The 19239-nt window shown below is 37.0% G+C and overlaps 1 protein-coding gene across 6 annotated transcripts in view; it reads right to left on the bottom strand.

Moving 5' to 3' along the window:
* ABI1 (abl interactor 1) overlaps positions 1-19135 on the bottom strand; it is an 86148-nt gene extending 67013 nt beyond the window's left edge. For 4 of the 6 annotated variants that reach the window (XM_014053129.2, XM_014053137.2, XM_087712597.1 and 1 more), the window contains exon 1: positions 18823-19135. In XM_014053129.2, coding sequence (XP_013908604.1) covers positions 18823-18939 — 117 coding nt within the window. In that variant the 5' untranslated portion in view covers positions 18940-19135. The remainder of the gene's footprint in view (positions 1-18822) is intronic. The other 2 variants (XM_014053121.2, XM_087712598.1) reach the window with 1 other exon arrangement.
* Positions 19136-19239: the final 104 nt, after the last annotated feature.

The raw sequence follows: 19239 nt of genomic DNA, 5'->3' as shown, positions 1-19239 counted from the left end.
ATGCAAAGTTGTGACCCATTATTATTTTGAATTTCTTATAATCGGCCAATATAGCTAATGTTTTTAAATGAATAGAATGTATGTATAAATGATATTGGACTCTGCTATGTTCACACTGCACATAGGTCAAGAAAAATAGCTAAAAACAAACTGATGAAGTTATCCAAAGATTATACCCAGGATGGCAAACCTATGGGACAGGTGCCACAGGTGAAACACAGAGCCCTCTCTGCAGGCACACCAGTCATCGGCCCAGCTCGGCTGTCCCATGCATAAACACACACCTCCCGCCAGTCAGCTGGTCTTTGGGTCTCTGCTGCGCATGCACAGGAGGAGAGCAGGTGGGGGATGCACGTGTGCATGCATGGGGTGCTTGTATTGCATTTGGGGGGTTCGTGCACATGTGTGCCCCCATTTTGGGCCTGGAAGGCTTCCTGCATCAAGCTGGAAGCCAAAACAGGCACAGGGGGGCTGTACCCCTGCACATGCGCCTCCCCCATGCCCCATTTTGGGGTCTGGAAATCCTCCTGCACCAACCTGGAAGCCAGAAATGGGGGAGGGGTACATGCGCAGGTGTCATGCATGCATGCTTGGGGGTGGGGTGCATGCACAGGAGGCAGGGCGCATGTGCAGGGGTGGGGCGCATGCACAGGGGTACTTGTATTGCATCTTTGGGTTGGGCATGCACGCTTTGGCCACTCGGCACTAAAAAGGTTAGCTATCACTGGACTTATGTCACCCTTTAGCATATGATAAGTACATCTTCAAGACCAGTACAGACCAACGAGTGTGAATAAACTGCAGAGATTCATCATTCATTGGCTAGGTTCAACAACTGCAGAACTTTAAGAACTAAAATAAGATGCCTGTTTAAAAATTATGACAATATGTGTGTGCAGGTATCTTTATAATCTACTTGGCAACAACACTTTTGGATCAAGAGGAAAAAATATTTGCCCACTAGAATTGACCTCAGTTAGTTTAACAATATTGTTTTAATTGCTATTTATTCAAAGTTTAATATTAACAGTTCTCAAAGCAATAGCAATAGCAATAGCAGTAGACTTATATACCGCTTCATAGGCCTTTCAGGCCTCTCTAAGCGGTTTACAGAGAGTCAGCATATTGCCCCCAACAATCTGGGTCCTCATTTTACCCACCTCGGAAGGATGGAAGGCTGAGTCAACCCTGAGCCGGTGAGATTTGAACCGCTGACCTGCTGATCTAGCAGTAGCCTGCAGTGCTGCATTTAACCACTGCGCCACCTTGGAGAAGAGTCCAATCACAATATGGCAAGAGGAATTGTGAGAGCCACGCATCTCTTCTCATCTACAGAAAATGTTTTCTTAACGAACTACAAAACAAAAACCTTACAAGAAACAACTATTTTCAAGCTGTGATAAGACTGGGCAGGATTTATGAGTTTGTTTCCTGAATCGTTTATTGGATAAGCCACAGTTGGCTGGGTTGGCATAATATTAATCATGAACTTTCACACAAGAGGCTAAGAGAAAATTAAACGATCTCTATAATGCAGTAAAAAATCAGGACTTTACATTACATGTAATGGCAATTCAACTAATGCTAATCCACAATTACCTTTCATTGTTAAAATACCAAAATGTTAATTGCTCACTCCATGTCTGCTTTCACGTAAATTGTCTTTTTCCCTTCTATATTTCATCTGCAGATTGCAAAGTATCTCTAGACCTTTCCTGGCACTAAAGCATTCAATATGCTTGATTCGTATTTCAAGTTTGTTATCCTGCCTTTCCTGTGTAAAAGTTCTATACCCAAAAACCAAAACATAGGTATACTGATAGGAAATTTACAGTGAGAGCAGGAATTACTAAACAAAAACAAAATTATGCCTCGTATTCTTGCTAGGAGGGGAAATGACAACATTTTAATCTAATCTCTAAACAAGTGGTAACTTTCAAGCTTTCTCGGAGAGTTTTCACCTCACATACGGTACCGTTCTCAAAACAGCCTCGTTATTATCTTATCCAATAATTTTGTGTTGAAGAATGGTAGAAAAACATTCCCAGACATTTGATGTCTTTCAACGACAATTATGTCTCTGAGTCCAAAGCATCAGAAAGACATCAGATTATGAAAGGATATTTTAAAAAGGTAAAAGTTCCCCTCGCACATATGTGCTAGTCGTTCCTGACTCTAGGGGGCAGTGCTCATCTCCATTTCAAAGCCGAAGAGCCAGTGCTGTCCAAAGATGTCTCCGTGGTCATGTGGACAGCATGACTAAATGCTGAAGGCGCATGGAACACTGTTACCTTCCCACAAAAGTGATCTTTATTTTTCTACCTGCATTTTCTACTGCTAGGTTGGCAGAAGCTGGGACAAGTAACGGGAGCTCACTCCGTTACACGGCACTAGGGATTGGAACAACCGAACTGCCAACCTTTCTGATCAACAAGCTCAGTGTCTTAGCCACTGAGACACCGCGTCCCTAAGGATATTTTGACCAATAAGAAAGGGGTAGTTTTCAGAACTGAACTCAGAAAGCACAAGTGTAGCCAAGGAAATGTCATACTGAAGCGTGGTGAAGAACACTTTTACTTCTTAGCAGCTCTAGCTTCAAATTTCACAACAAAGAGTTTGGGGCAGCAGTCAATTTTTGGGACTGTGAGTGTGTGTGTGTGTGTGTGTGTGTGTGTGTGTGTGTGTGATGGCAATAGAAAAAAAGAATGAATTTATGAGTATACAAACAGATAAGCAAGGCCACTCTATTCATTTCTATCTAGTTGCCTCTATCCCAGAAATTTATTTTTCAAAGCTATTCCACCCTGTCACTCTCAGATCAGCTATGCTACTTTAAGATTGTACACTTGAATACCCAAATTTACTTTTTGATCTGTCCACTGTGCAGTGTATCTCTCTGACCATAAGTTTTCATATAATAAAATTTAAGCACTACAATGATAGTAATAGAACACAACAGACAGCATGTTGATGATGTAGCCTGAGAGAAACTAGGAGCAGCATACCTCTCTCTCTCAATTACTTTCCTTCACTCAAAAATGATTGTATGCTCTTACCGCAAACTAGGACTTGTCAAACTGTCAGCAAATTCGAGGGATAACAATTTGGAGAGAGCTTCAGGATGAAAAGCCTATCCAAACCAATCCTGGAACAAATTTGCAGTGAACTATTTTTGCATTTACAATCTTCATAGTGCCCCCCTCTCTATATTGTCCAAAGTAAATGCCCTCTATTTCAGATCCACAAGGGTCACCCAATTCTACATATTGCTGGACGAGGAATTGCTAAGTAAGGGGTCACAATACTGTAAAGTTTGAGAACCCAATCTAATCTTCATCCAACTTGGTGTGTTGCAGAAAAACTAGGCTGCATCTGTCAGAATTTGAAACCACTCATTGATTCTGTAATTCCAAACATTATTTACTGTTATGCCTAACCATTACCGCTTGCTATTCACCCATTCAGTCCATTGTCTATTGAGATATCCACATTATTCTATAGTGTCATTAGTATGGTCACTACTAATCATTCATTAAGAATCTTAATAGCCCCTTATACCAGTTACTTCCATATTGGTGCTATAACCTTTTCTTCTGTAAAATACACATTTCCAGTAAAATACAATATATGAAAAAATCCTTCACCAACTTAAGAAAAAAGTAAGTCTAAAGACCAAATAATAAAACAATATGCATTTATGGGAGTTAAAATATAAGCTGTAGCATAATACAGCATGAACTCAGCTAATACAACTCTTGTTTTTGGTTCAATATGTTAGATGAACCAACAAATTATAATGTATTCAATAAAACAAGGTAAAGAATCTGTATTTATCCCAATATGTGAATTCAGTCAGTGTCTCATTACTCTTAGGAGCATGACTAGGTATACTTCACAAATAGTCAAGAATCCATTCACTCAAGAGAAATGGATTTCCACATTTCTAAGTGGAGAAAGAAGTTAGTTTTCTATAGCTCTATGGTCTCTGCAGATAGGAAGGCGTGGAAAGATTCCAAGAGAGCATTGTAGCAGAAGACCCTGCTATTTAATCCCTTTTTTGTTACTATGCAACATATCAAGAGCTCATATTTGCAGAGTTAAAACTACTGTCATTAACTGACATTTGGAAAGTGCAAACACTAGACACAAGGCTGACTGAGCCCTGTTTCTCAGAATAGCCAATAAATCTGCTGCTGAGGGTCTTTTGACTACTTCTGGAATAGAGAAGTCCCCAAGGTTGTCATGAGTACTTCTAAAAGCAATGGTCCACAGATGCAGCAGCTGTGCATAAGGAACAGGAAAAACACATTTTCCATTTGCCTAGGCTAGGTTTACCTTTCTCCATTAAAAGGGAAGAAGTTGATTCAGATTCAATATTTTTCCGAAAGACAGCCGGAGATCATTCAATTAAGAAGATTATGGATTTCTTTTTAAAAGTTAAAAGATAAAGGTTCTTGGGTTCAGCTCAACTCCTGGTGATATGTCTTGGTAACTTCCTTGATAAAAAATATGAAAATAATTTGCTGTTACTTTCTGGAATGATTTTCAACTTCCAAGAACAGTCTTATATTTTTGACCAAAAACTGAAACTATGTGGAATGTTTAGTTTGAAGCAGGGGTGAAATCCAGCAGGTTCTAACAGGTTCTGGAGAACCAGTAGCGGAAATTCTGAGTAGTTCAGAGAACCGGCAAATGCCACCTCTGGCTGGCCCCAGAGTGGGGTAGAAATGGAGATTTTGCAGTATCCTTCCCCTGGAGTGGGATGGGAATGGAGATTTTGCAGTATCCTTTCCCTGCCACGCTTACCAAGACATGCTCACCAAGCCACGCTACGCCCACCAAACCATGCCCACCGAATCGGTAGTAAAAAAAATTGAATTTCACCACTGGTTTGAAGGCTTCATCTGATATCAATACAATCATTCCATGTTGACTATAGATCCCAGACCTGCATAATGGATGTTGATTATATTTGCCAAACTCTGTATTGTAGTTCAATACATTCAGATAGATAATATTGGAGGAAGCAAGACTTTCTCCAGTAAGATAACAGAACCATTTGGTACCATGTAGTAGTTAAGATGCTGGTCTAGAAATAAGGAAACTGTAAGTTTAGTCCATTTAAGGCATGAAAGCCGGTTGGATTATTTTGGGTCATTTTCTCTCGCAGCCCAACTCCCCCACATGGGTTCTTATTGAGGGGGAAAAGAGGAAGAAATATTGTGTAGGTTCACTGCCTTGAGTTACTTATAAAGTAATAAAGGACAAAATCTAATAAATAAACTTTGTACTACACTAGATACGATAGTAATCTGAATTTTGCAGTTATTCCTGTATCTGCCAGGTGATAAAAAGATTGAAACATGCTCTGCTTGCTTATATTACACACTCTTATAGGCAGTTAACTATACAGCACTATTGAGCCTCAACTTCTCAAGTACCTCTTCTGTCATATGAAATCACAGATGTGCAAAAAGACTGACGATATTTTCCTATGCAGTATTTTAGTTTGACCATAGCAAACCATATAAAACTATAAAATTATCACAAACAATCCAACAACTGGTTTTAGGATAAATCTGTTCCTCTGTTGTGTAAGAAGATAAGAAACCTAATGTGCAATCCAATGCATTCTATCAATTATTTACTCCATTTATTACACTAAATTAAGTTAATTTCAGAGAAATATTATAGGATTGTCATATTAGAATTCGTGAATTAAGGCTTGAAGGCATATCTGAGACTAAGATGAGACTTGCCAATTCTTGAAGAGCAAAGAACATCCAGTCATCCAGTGAAGTCTGCCAACATTTCTGTGTAATCTTTAGTACTATAATTTCCATATGAGTAAAGAATAAAATTGGTGACTAAGTGTGAGTCACTGAGTTAGGAAGCCACCTTTTTTTTTTTTAAAGGCTAATTTCTTTTCCAAATGTCTCCTATTCAGATTGTGTTCACATTCCAATCATAACCAGCTGTAAGAAAGAGGTATATGCAGATCTTTTATCTGTTTTACACTGCCTAAGGAAGCTATAACAGACTTTCTCAACTTAATGTGGACTGTATAGTTCATAATCCCTTGCCAATATGCCTATGGTTCATCTGTAAGGTATTAAGAAAGCTGAGTTGTATCACCTCTCCAAAATTCTTAATTAAGATCTTCCATTTTTACCTTAGTTAAGTATTTCTCAATATTCCTTTCTGGGTGATTAAACATGGATTTTCATCTCTGTACTCAGGGGAAACGTGAGGCTTGGTATGGTTTGAGGGTATTAAAATTTAAATTGTGACCATAGTATCAAAACTGTGAAGGAAGACAGGGGCCTGTGTCTTTTAAATTCAGGCCCACTCTTTTGAAGACAACAAAGACCATATTTTGGACAGAGAGGATCTCTGGTTTGAAAGAGGGGTTAAAGAAGCCATCATGGCAAAACTGAACAGCCCTCTCTCAACAAAGGGGGGGGGGGATACAACACCATATCTCCAATCTACAATATAGTCCTTTCAACAATTCCAAAAAGGCTCCACACCCATTTTCATCAGGTGACCCTGATGACACAGATAAACCTCCAGGTGACCTTAATGACCCGCTAAAAGAATGGAAATGGCCACCTGTCTGCAAGGAGTATAAATCCTTCCATTCCCCACTGTCCAGTCAAAGCTGAAGAAGCTTCTTGGATGAGACGCCTTCAAAAAAAAAAAAACAGAAAGTACAGTTGTCTCTTGAAAAATTGCTTTTGAGACAACTGTGACCTGAATAACTGAAAATTTCATAGACATTCAGGCATGTGTTTTTCTCTTAATTAAAAAAAAATACATCTGAATGCTGTTTAGCATTTTGTCTAACATATTCCAGGTTAGATTGTTGTTATTTGGTCCATCAAATTAAACAAGCAAAAATAGTAGTTAAATCTATTTTCATTGAAATGGCAGTATGAAAAGTTGAACTTGACAGAAATGTCTTTGTTGTAGTATTGCTATGCTCTAATAATAATATTGAAAGTCTCCATCTACGACGCCACTCAGTCAAACTACAACAATCAAGTAGGATAGGCTGGGTAACTTTCAGTAGGCAATGTACCTGCTTTTTATATAATGTGATTTATTATGTATTTTATGTGCATTATTTATATCCTTTAACTTCCCTGTATATTTATGTTACCATAATGGCTGAATTAATAAATAACAAGATGCAAGTATAGTATTTTTTTAAAAGCTTCAAAACATAGCAACATTTCTTTAAGACAGACATTTAAAACTGAACTATTATCCTACCATCCTTTTAAAGTCTGGAAATTTTTGAAATACTTTTGCCTAATACCTAAATTATTGTTGAGAAAGACACAGAAGTGACATATAAGATAATCAAAAGCAAGAAGCCACAACTTAAAGTTGAAACAGAATTGTTTACTGTCTCTATACTGCATGACTCAGAAAACAATTCTGATATTACTTAAATAATCAAAGAAGAATACCATAATACAGTATAACAACTCAAAGGCTCAGAAGTATGATAATGACCATTCATTCTTCAAATGCTCTCCGGAAGAATTTCGCCTAAAGTAGATTTTGGAAGGTCAGCAATGAGAGTGTAGCTTCATTTCTAGATGGAGGCAGACCAAATAATATTCCTTGTGCAAGGATGACCAAGTGCCACCCACCAACACAAATGTGCCAGGGGGAGGGGGAGCAGAAAACAATGGAAGAGGGACACCCCATTTCCCTGAATTCTTAGTTTCCTCCCAAAAAAATAGAATAAATATATTATGAGATTCATATATTGTTTCCCAAATTACTTCACCAAGAATATACTAGCATAAATATTATGTTACAGTATTAGCCTACTAATATTCTTATGGCAAGAACTCACTACAAAATATACCTCTTAAATAAAGAGCACAAGAATGCATTTCCTTCTACGGTGAAACCAACACTTGTGAAAGTGAAACAAACATTCAGTCCTCTTGATCACAGTATTTTTTCCTCTTGTTGACTTTTTATCTAGGTTAATGGCTGAGTTCTTTTTAACTTGACCTCATTGTCCTGGAAAAAGGACATACACAATAGCAGTGGCATTCATATACTGTAAATATATGGATAAGCTCAGCTGCAGAAATTGTAAACAACATACCATGAAAAATATTCATCAGTTTATCCATGGGTGCCCATGTTTTCATGGTATTTTAGTTAAGTATTTTTGTTTAACTAAAAGGGCCTGCTTATCCATGGATGGGACTCTTATGCAAGCATATACAAATTTTAGTTTTAAAAAACAACCTGCAGTCTCAAACGTATGACCATTCATCTAGCAGCCATTCAAAGTTATGTTGCTGCTGAAAATAGTGACTTATAACTGGCCCTTGTACCAGTTACTGTTATAGCTAGCATTCCTGTAGTCACATTAGTTGGCAACCAGCATGTAAGTACAATTGCAACATCCCATGAGACTGCGAGCTTATGAGCTTCCTAACCAGCTTCCAACAAGCAATGTCAATAGGGAAAAGCCAAATTCACTTAATGACTGCAATGACTACAGTGATTTGTTTAATGGCCACAGCAAAATAGATCTTAAAATGGATGTGCCTCCCTTAATGACGTACTTAGGAAGTTCAGATAGTAATTATAGTTATAAGTATACTGTATATACTTGGGGATAAGCCCATCCAAAGATACGCTAAAGCAGGGATCAGCAACCTGCGGCTCTGGAGCCGCGTTGGTTCTTTCAATTCTCTGCTGTGGCTCCATCACCAGTCAGCACCACAATTTTGAGAGGGGCTTCTAGTTGGGGGTGGCAAGCAGGGCATACCAGGAGGAGACTTTATGGCAAGGGACAGGTTTTCTGGTCAGCTCCACTAGTGATACGACTTTCGGTTAGGACAGGTAGAGGAAAAAGGACACCGCAGTAGGAGAAGACTCTATGATGGGGAAACCAGACTTCAGGCAGCTCCAGAATTAAACAGAGAGTTTCCGGTTAGGACCTTTGTGGATCTTTGAGTGTTTACAGTCGCCAACCCCTACGTTAAAGCAAAGTTTTGGGGTGCATTTTGGCATCTAAAATTCTCATGTGCAAGTATATATGTTTTTTTTTTTAAAAAGAACATTTTTATGGAAGATAAAACCCCATGTGTATAAAGCAACAGGACAGAGATCTGGACAGTCCCAGGGAAAAAATATATATTTGAAGAGATTTCTGCACTCAATAATCCAATGCAAATCACCCATTGTTCTGCTTTCTACCTGGGGGAAAGAAGTGTTGATAAGACTCCTATTTCCATTTCCCCAAATTTCCATTTTTCTTTCCTTAATAGTTTCAAAATTTCAGAAAATTTGACATCTCTATAACTCAAGAAGAAAGCAGTGATTCAGGAGCAAGAACACCAAGTCTCATAAAGAAACCAGCACATCAACAAAACAGTAATTATCTGCCAAGAGATAAGAGAAGGGGTACAGATTAGTCTTTCCACACACAGATCTTTTAAAAACAAGCTGGGACAGATGTACCCTTAATAAATTACTCTTTCAAACGGGTGACAGAGCAGTCATTGATACAAAAGTGGGATAGACAAGACTGAAGATGCACTAAATACAAACATCAGTCCATAGGAAATCTACTGTATGAAGATGGTATTAAATATTTAATACCTTTGAAATATCCCACTCATCAAATCACTACAAGCCCTCCCACTCTTACTGCACTGAATCCAAGGGAGCCAGGCTAACGAAAGGGAATCTTTGCATACAAATGTTCTGTTATGAAAAGTTCTGAATTTTTCAGAGGTGGCAGTTTCAAAGAGCTTTGTAGGATTTTTTTTTTTCTTGCAATATCATCATGGGAAACAAATGTTCTAAACTTACCTCTCACTCACAGATCCAGTTTGGACTCTGTGGCATTACATGATCTAATCCATCTTGCATTTTAATCAAAATCCATATGCAATATTAATTAAATCAAATTAAATTTCTGATTCTACATTCTTGTTTCATATACTTTTATACTACCAGGTGTTTTAGCTACAGTTGTTCAAAAGTAAGATCATCCAACTTCAGACAGGGCAACTTCACTATTGGAAGAAAATAAGCAAACCTATTAGGTGTGCAAAATACTTCTTTGGCTGGTAATGGTTACAGGCAGGCTTCGACTTATATAATTCAGTTCAGAATTTATGCTGCTAAGTGAGAAATTTGTTGAGTTTTGCTGCGTTTTATGACTTTTCTTGCCACATTTGCTAGGTGAATCACTATAGTTGTTAAATTAGTAACCTGGTTATTAAGTGAATCTGGCTTCCCCACCCACCAGTGGTGGGATTCAAAACATTTTATTACCGGTTCTATGGGCATGGCTTTGTAGACATGGCAGGGGAAGGATACTGCAAAATCCCCATTCCCTCCCCACCCCACTAACCTGCTTCTAGCTCCATTCTCCTGTTTAGGGAAACAAAAGATCAGCTGAGAGGCTGAGGGGGCCTCTCTCAAAATTTCCGCTACCGGTTCTCCAGAACCTGTCAGAACAGGCTGAATACAACCGCTGTTCCCCACTGACTTTGCTTGTCATAAAGTTGCAAAATGGAATCACATGGTCCTGGGACACTACAACCATCATAAATATGAACCAGTTGTCAAACATCCGAATGTAAATCATGTGACCATGGGGATGCTACAATGGTTATAAGTGTGAAAAATGGTCACGTCACTTTTTTCAATGCTATTGTAACTCTGAACAGTCACTAAATAAACTGTTGTAAATGAAGGAATATCTAAATTACATTTGAACATTTTTCCCTATTTAGAATATATATAGAAAATTTCCCAGATATTAACCAAATTAATCATATGCTACAAGAAAAAACACAGATCTATGATTACATAAGCTCGACCTAATAAGCTTTTTTTCTCCTATTTTTCTATTTCTTTTCCTCTTTGAATCACATATTTTACACTTTTTAAATATGCATCTTATTTTAAGAGACTGCCTTACTTTATTGATTGAATGTAAGCGACTCTGGGAAACTCTTTGGCTAAATAGCAGAATGAAAAAATGCTTTCCCAGAATAAAATGTCTGCAACTGATTTCTGTAAACAGGATGTGCATTCTAATACATTATCCAAGACAGTTCGGTATAAATATTTTTCTCTAGACTATGGCAAAAATTAATTTAGGACTGACATGGCACAAACTTAAAGAATATAGAACTTTAAAAAAATAGAGCAGGATGATGCAGACCATAGTTTAAAAAATAATACTTAATATTTACGTATTTTATATAATGGACAGTAAACAAGATTTTATTGAATCTTAAAGAAAAATAAAAAAATTAAAATACAAAGAAAGAAAGGAAAGAAAGAAAGAAAGAAAGAAAGAGAGCAAGAAAGAAAGGAAGGAAGGAAGGAAGGAAGGAAGGAAGGAAGGAAGGAACATATTTTATATTCATAAATATTCACTGGCTTACAAATGAATTCATTGCAATAATATAAACAATATAAAATATTTTATTTTTTAATTGAATTCATCACCTGACCTGAGAACTCAAAATATTTTATTATATCACAAAATCTGTCACTGCAACATGGATTGTTCCATTCTTTAACTAGTAGAAAATACTGCCTTTTTCAAAATAGATAAATCACACACTTCAAACATTTGTTTCAATATTTATTTACTGTAATCATCATTCACTACATCTTTTATTCATGAACCCATTGTTTGTTTCTGAATTATACCTTTTAACATATCATTAACAATATTACTTAATTAGTAGACTCGGGTGGTTGTTTAATATGTAATTTTAAGAAAGGCATTTCAGAATATCAGAACCGTTTTGTTATTTTAGCCCAACTGAATTTGCAAACAAGGATGATGTCTAATTAGTTTATTTTCCTTAGGCACATTGTAAAGCACTAAAACAACAATGCATCCGATTGTAAAATTAAAAAAGTACTTTCTTCAAACTATATTTATAAAATTATTTAATTTAAAATGACATATTGTAGACCAACTAAAGATAATAACCGTTGGTTATTTTATTGTTATGACTTACATTTTGGCAATACTGTGATTTATTCAATAAAATGTGGTGGAGCAAATCATGGCTTAACTCAATATTTGAATCTCATCAATAATAGCTTTCAGCAATCAAGCAAACCATGTTGAACCTTATTTTCTTCCAGTTTAATATGCTCTGTGAACCTAGCTCTTTCCCCTGCTATGCAACAGGTTTAACATTGGAGGAGCTGGCCGATGTAATTAGAATAAGCCAAAATATAAATGAACCAGATTTCCTCCCATAAGTGTAAAGCAAAAAGTTATTCACCTCCGCCCAGTTACTACATTGTGATTTGGAGTGGAGAATCTCTATTGGGTTCAAGATTAATTTACACTTCAAGATATCAAACTGCAAAAATTAGGGGAAACAAATACAGCAAATCTCCTTTCATTAGCCCTAATTAGGGAGTCTCTTCCCATGAATCCAAACTGGTATTTTTCCGGCAAAAAATAATGTATGACTAAATATACACTGTATTAGTAAGGGTCAGTGTGCTGTAGAAAATTTAAATCACACACAAAAACTCTACCTTTTTATTTATAGCAGAAATCTAGCACCCAAGAAATCTGTGTCTCACAAGATTCTGGAAATTTATGACAGATTTATAATAATTTAGCTCTACAAACTCCCCCATCGTTACTGAGATCCTTAAATCCTCAACTCATTTGCATTTGTTTCCTTTTATTTATATTCAGTTCCTCATACAGTCCTATACATGAAACACACTTGGTTTCTTCAAATATCATACGTCTATGAACCCCATTGGCATCTTTCAAATGTCTTCTACCAGCATTCCCTTTTCACTCATCTCAGATAAGCCTTTTCAGGTAATCCATACATATCAGACTTAAAGAATACTACTATCCTGAAGCCTTGGTCGTTGTTTATTTGACATAGTTACTCTACTTACTTGGTTTACTTACTTTCTAGTACAATATGGTATTAGCAATTCAGCTTCAGCAACCTAAGATACAGAAAGAATTACAGTCCAATAGATTTGCACATAAATATCTCTTTATATGTTAGACATATTCAATTTAGACCTCAGATATAAACTTACCCACTGATTTTAATCACAACCTGTCGGAACTCAGCATGTCAAAAGAATCTTTCAGAATTTGGTAAAAAGTGGATGATCATATTCGTGATTAATTAAGAGAAAAAAACTACTTCAGTTCCAAAAAATTATTCCTGCTTGTGTCCAAAATTCTGAGGAAGTTTTATACACTGCACTACATCAGGGTTCAATCATGTTTTATTCAGCAAACTGCTGGATAAACACTAAACGTTGTTTACAAACCACAATGATTACGTTGTTTCACATAAGAGGTTAAGTTAAAACTAAGCAAGCTACACTATGATTTAAACCTAAATTGTGTTTTATTTCCCAGAGTATCACAATTATGGAAGTACAAACACAAGTGTCAGGTAAATTCTTTTGGTTAGTTAGGCTGAAAGTTAGATGTTCATTATAAACACATTTAAGACAAAGATAAAGAATTCTTCAAAAAGGGCAACTGCTGAGAATTACAGGTTACAGATTTAATTTTCCTGATAAAATACAGTTGTCCTTCCCTGTTTCATTTTTTAAGGATGTTTATTAAACTTCCATTCTATCCTATAGTTCTGATGATCTCCCTTCCCAATTATTAATAATCAGGCCCACTCAATTGGGCCTTTTCAGTATTAACCAAGGTCATCTAGATTTTGCCACATCTTTTTCATAAAGAATTTAAATACTGTGTATGCTAAAATGTTTAAATCAACTCCTGATGAGCAATCATTTGGGGACAGGGAGCAAACCCCCAAATGAAATATTGTTTGAGATCTGTTAATAAATACTGACTTTTAATAACCCTGTTATGTTGCATTTAAACAATGAATCTTTACTTATTCCTGGTTTTGCCATGTCCAAGTGTTTTGCCAATCCAGAAATGCAGGACAAAAGAGCAGATGTTCACATTGTGCAAAATCCCATATCCAACCATTTAAGATTTATAAAAAACCCACAATCTCATGTTTGTTTATATGTGTGTGTTTGAAGTTACACACCTGTGTTAATGTGTGAATTGACTGTAATCAAATAACTTCTAGCAAAAGTCAAAACCATTTTATAAATATTCTGAAGGGATTTATTCTAGGATCTTTAGATTACTTTTTACATCCTGCCTCTTAGTTTTTAGTATTTTCTCTGGGGATATGTATTTACATGTACATTGGGATACAAATACTGTTGCAATGGATTGAACATCCTTTGAAACTAATGCAAAATGGCAATCCTGATACCTTTCCAAGTCCCCGCATGCACACTTTACATAGTTCTACTGCCTTGCGTGTTAAATTCTCTAATACAGCATCAACATAGACATTGTCACTACCACCAAATTAATCCCCTGGAAACACAATCTTTATACCGTGCTAGTCTAACAGTGGAACAGATGGCTTCCTCCAGCTTGTCCTGTAATTCAGGGAAAATCAAATCAGTATTATCAACTCATTTATCACCTTATACTGAGTTAGACTAAACCCTTGTAAAGCATCAAAATTAAGTATTACCCTAAAAATGCCACTGATTTCTTGTACAACTTAGCCAAGGCAAAGGTGTTTTTTTTTAATTCACCAGCTGCTAATATTCACATTTCCTTTTCAAGCCATATGCATTTTTAAAGCACTAAAAAAAAGAAATCCAAATTGAAATACAGCACATGCACCCTGTATTAGTACACAGCACATGAAAACAGTATGTAATACCACACAGGTTCACCACAAATTGTATCAAATGCATGAGGTTGGGGGTTGAAACCAAACACACACTAACAGGTTGAAACTTGTTGCAGTTACCTCACCACTGTATTTGTCATATGTCCCATGAGTAAAACCAAAAGTAACCTCGCCTTTTTTGAAGCATTTGTATCAGCAGCTTTATTTGGGTGGAGCAAGAAAATGTCACCACAGTAATTAATTTAACCCTTACCACTGTAAAAAAAAATATATGAAGAAGGGTTTAGAAAGATAATGCCAACTCTAGAGTTGAACTTGTTCTCCACAAATTCCTGGGTAAACTTCAATGCACTTTGAAAAGGAAAAGCAATACTTCCTTATAGAACAATACCCAGGGTGTATTTTAAGTTTAGCTAAATCAATGTGGATTTACAAAATTATTGGAAAGTTATATATTCAACTATAAAGAGTGTGAAATATTATGATATTTGCTACAAATCTGATTACATTTGCAAGAAGACTTTATCATAAATCTGTCATCAGTGTTTCAGAATTCTTGTAGGAATTGCATACATTTATATATATATATATATATATATATATATATATATATATATATATATATATATATATATATATATATATATATATATATATATATATATATATATATATATATATATATATATATATATATATATATATTAGTCATTTATTTGACATTTATAGGCCGCCCTTTTCCCTGAGGGGACTCAGGGCGGCTTACAATTAATGGGAAGGGAGTGCAAGACGAAACACGAGGAAAAAAAAAGGTGAATAAAAAAAATAAACCAGTAAAACACAACATTCATTCAACATTCATCTAAGTTAAGCTGAAATAGAAAATTGCCCTGAAAGTTGTAACATGAATTCATGCTAAATTACCAACATAAGCATGCTGGCAAGTCAAAGAGAATCTCTGCATTTACTTGAAAGAATGCAAGTTTTATATCACAAGTGTCTAATCTAAATCCTTTTAAGGATCTGGAGGTAGTTTTCTCTCAAACTTTTTTCATATTAGATAGTGTATATGATTTATTCCAGTCTTTACTGTACTGATAGGTTCAAAACTTGTTATTATGTTTCCATATTAAAAACAGAAGTTTTAAAAAGGTGGAGACTTCAAATGACACAAACCAATAGTTACTAGAAAGACCCAAAAGTTGTGATACATTGTGAATTCTTGGTGGGGGGGGGGGAATACAAAAATTCTAATTGGATATTATGTTACTCTGTATACTGCAATGGATTTGCATCTTATTTATCCAAAAATAATTGGATTTACCACAGAGCAGTTGTCCTATTTTCCAACATGCCCTGTCCATTTATATAAATAAAACATTTTCCTATTTCTAACATTGTTTATAGTACATTTTTCATCAATGCTCCACATTTTTCATCCATGCAATCCTTCAAGGTTTGTTCCAATGATATTCATGCACTCAAGAAGAGAAACAAAAATCACACTGGAGCTGAGATTTTAATTAATTTTCTACTGCACTCTAAGATCAATGACCTTGTTTTACATCATGTAGCCTGTACCATTGTAGGCCTGCATTTATTCTGTATAGAAAGTCGTCTTTAGATGTTACTAGTGCATTTAAGAAAACGTTAAAATCTGCTGTGTCATATCTAAAACAGTCATTCACAGTCAACTCTTTTGGTTATTATACCATATGACACATTTTAAAGCTATCTTTGTATTAATACAAATTCACCTGAATCTTTTTTTCCTCATTCTATTCGTACCAGAGAATGAATACAGACATACCATATATGTATACATACCTATGGAGGGGAACCATTTCATAAATAAACCCGTATTCTGCACTCAATGATTAAGGATTAGGTCCCTAGGCTAAATCTCATTTATTTAAACATAAGTTTGAACTAACCATTGCAGGAGCATTTCCCCACAACTTTCCCCTCCCCAAAAGTACATAAATATATATAATTATGCTGATGGCCTCTACCTGTTTTCTATGATTTTCAGCTAACTCTGCACATTTTGGAATCAGAGGTTGGCTGAAAAGAAGGGTAACACAGATCTATCCATCTCAAGGGCATATCCAAGAACCAGGATTTGCTTTTCAAAAAAAGTAGAATCATCTGGCATACTTTTTAAAAAATACAATTGGGGCGTTATCAATATTTAAAACATAACAGACCTTTACAAGCTCTTGAATTAGCAATGAAAATGTTAAATAGATTTAGAACAGCATATCAATTGAAAGCAATGCAAGGGATAATGAGATATTATCCCCAGAATGCAACACAGTATTTAGAAAAATAGAGAAAAATGAGCAGTTCAAAACAATACACAATTTTATTTGTAAATATTGTTATTTCTAATAATATTAGAAATACAATATTAGGAAGCATAAATAATAAGGACAATGAGCATGATAAAAAGATTTCTGGAACACAAGGAAGCATGCAACAGATCGTGTGTTACTTTTTTCTACCTAAAATATATTCAGAATTGTTCAATTGCTGTTACATTTTCCAAAATGCAGTGCCCTCCATCAGGAATGTACAAAATAGGACTATATTTTAACATCCAGTTTGTACTATCTGATTAAATATCTTGTCTTGAAACTATACCACATATCCTTATTTTTAAAGAAAGATCAGTTGATAAAATTCATTGAAGAGGTGAATTAGAGTGTGATTGGAATTAAAAATTTATTTTAAATAAATACAGCATTCAGCCTTAATGAATTATCTCCCATAAAATATAAAAGTATTGCTGTAAAATGCTTAATACCTGAAATCTACCTGTAAAAATAGCCTTATGACATGATAGAAATAGCTTTCTATTTGATTGGCTGCCCAGCTGCAGTTTACTTCTTTTTCCAGCTGATTATTTCAACAATTTAATATCATGCAGGAATGTAATTCATTTAGCTCAGTAAGATTTATATGCCAAAACATTAAATATCCATATAGAATTGACTCAGATGATTACATTACCCTAAGTTATTTATAAGAGTGGCTGCATCCATAAGCATGCCTAAGTGCAAGAAGGCTTTTGCTCCAGTTCCTTTGCTTCCAGTTCCTACCAGGATTTATTCATCCTGCCAGATGAGCAAGCCAAATGATTATTCACTATTTACATGAGAGTATTTTCCCACAACCCCACTGACATATTTGAAAAACAGGAGGAACAAATCTGGCCACTATTCAGGCCCCAGCACCATTTAAGAACATTCAATTATTCTCTATTTCCAGCTGGGATTCTGCTTTTCTAGTGCACTAACAAGCATTATTTTAATGCATGTTTTGCAATCCGCACACGTGATCCTTAAGATATTATCAGGAGGGAGAAGAGTAACTAATGAGAAGGCATGAGAGGAGGTGGAGGAGGAGGAAACTGGCCCGAGAAAGCTAATAAGCAGCCTTATTAAATCCATGAACTATTTTCTGCCTCTGGATGGACCTCCCCCTCCCCATCTCCTGGTGCCCACCAGCTGTGCTGGAAGAAAACCACCCTCCGCCCCAATCTGGCTGCTGGGAAGGTTGGCAGTAGCCGCCAGACATCGCTGGAAGGCGGCGGCTTGGGAAGAACCGCTCATCCCCTCGACACACACCCCATTCAAACGAACCACAACCCCACAGAAGTCTGCCGAGCCTGCCTTACAGTAAACACCTATTAGGTGGCACACCCTCGGCTCCGAAGTGATGAAATACGGCAACTCCTCTGCCCCCATTTCCCTTCCTTTGCAAACAGCAGAGCGACTAAGGTGGAGTTGGACTTCAGGGCGAGGAGGAGGAAGTGGGGGAGATCTCACTTTGGTTAAAAGTTTAAAGCAAAAGCCCCAAGGAAGCGTGGGATGCGTGGGGTGGGGTGGGGGAAACCTGCGAGCCACACCATGCCCTCCCCCCTTAAATGCCACGGTCGGTGCCCGCTTCCTGCAATTGTACGGGCGGAAGGCAAGGGGCTCCCTCCCATCCCAGCTGCCCGTGAAAGGGAGGCAGGGGCTCCTCGGAGCCGCTGCCAGCCTGCTGCCCGGCCTCTTACCTGGATGTAGTTGCTTTCACAGTAGTCCGCAACCCTGGTGAGGTTCTGGTAGCTCTCCACCAAAGCCCGCTTGCCCGAAGGGATTTCCTCTTCTAGTAACATTTGCAGCTCTGCCATTTTCCACCTTTCCGCATTGCTCTCTCCGGCATTCAAGAGATCGCGGGAGCGCGTCCGGCTCACGATGTGAATGCTATTGTGGGAACCCTGCTCGCCTCGGAGGCTCCGCTTTCTCCACCCACCCGCTCGCTCGCGATCCTTCCCTTCCCTCGCCTGCCTGCCTGCCTACCTTCCTTCCTTCCTCTCTCCCTCCCTCCTTCTCACTCACTCTCTCAGGAGCCCTCCTACTTCTACTCCCCTCCTGCTTCGCCCGGAAGAGGCAGCCGCGCGGTACGTCGGGAGATGTAGTCACGCCCATGG

The sequence above is a fragment of the Thamnophis sirtalis genome, unplaced genomic scaffold (assembly GCF_051295495.1).
Source record: "Thamnophis sirtalis isolate CommonGarterSnake01/CBP01778 unplaced genomic scaffold, rThaSir2_p1.2 scaffold_4, whole genome shotgun sequence".
In the NCBI taxonomy this organism is placed as follows: Eukaryota; Metazoa; Chordata; class Lepidosauria; order Squamata; family Natricidae; genus Thamnophis; species Thamnophis sirtalis.
This window is presented reverse-complemented; position numbering and strand designations above follow the sequence as displayed.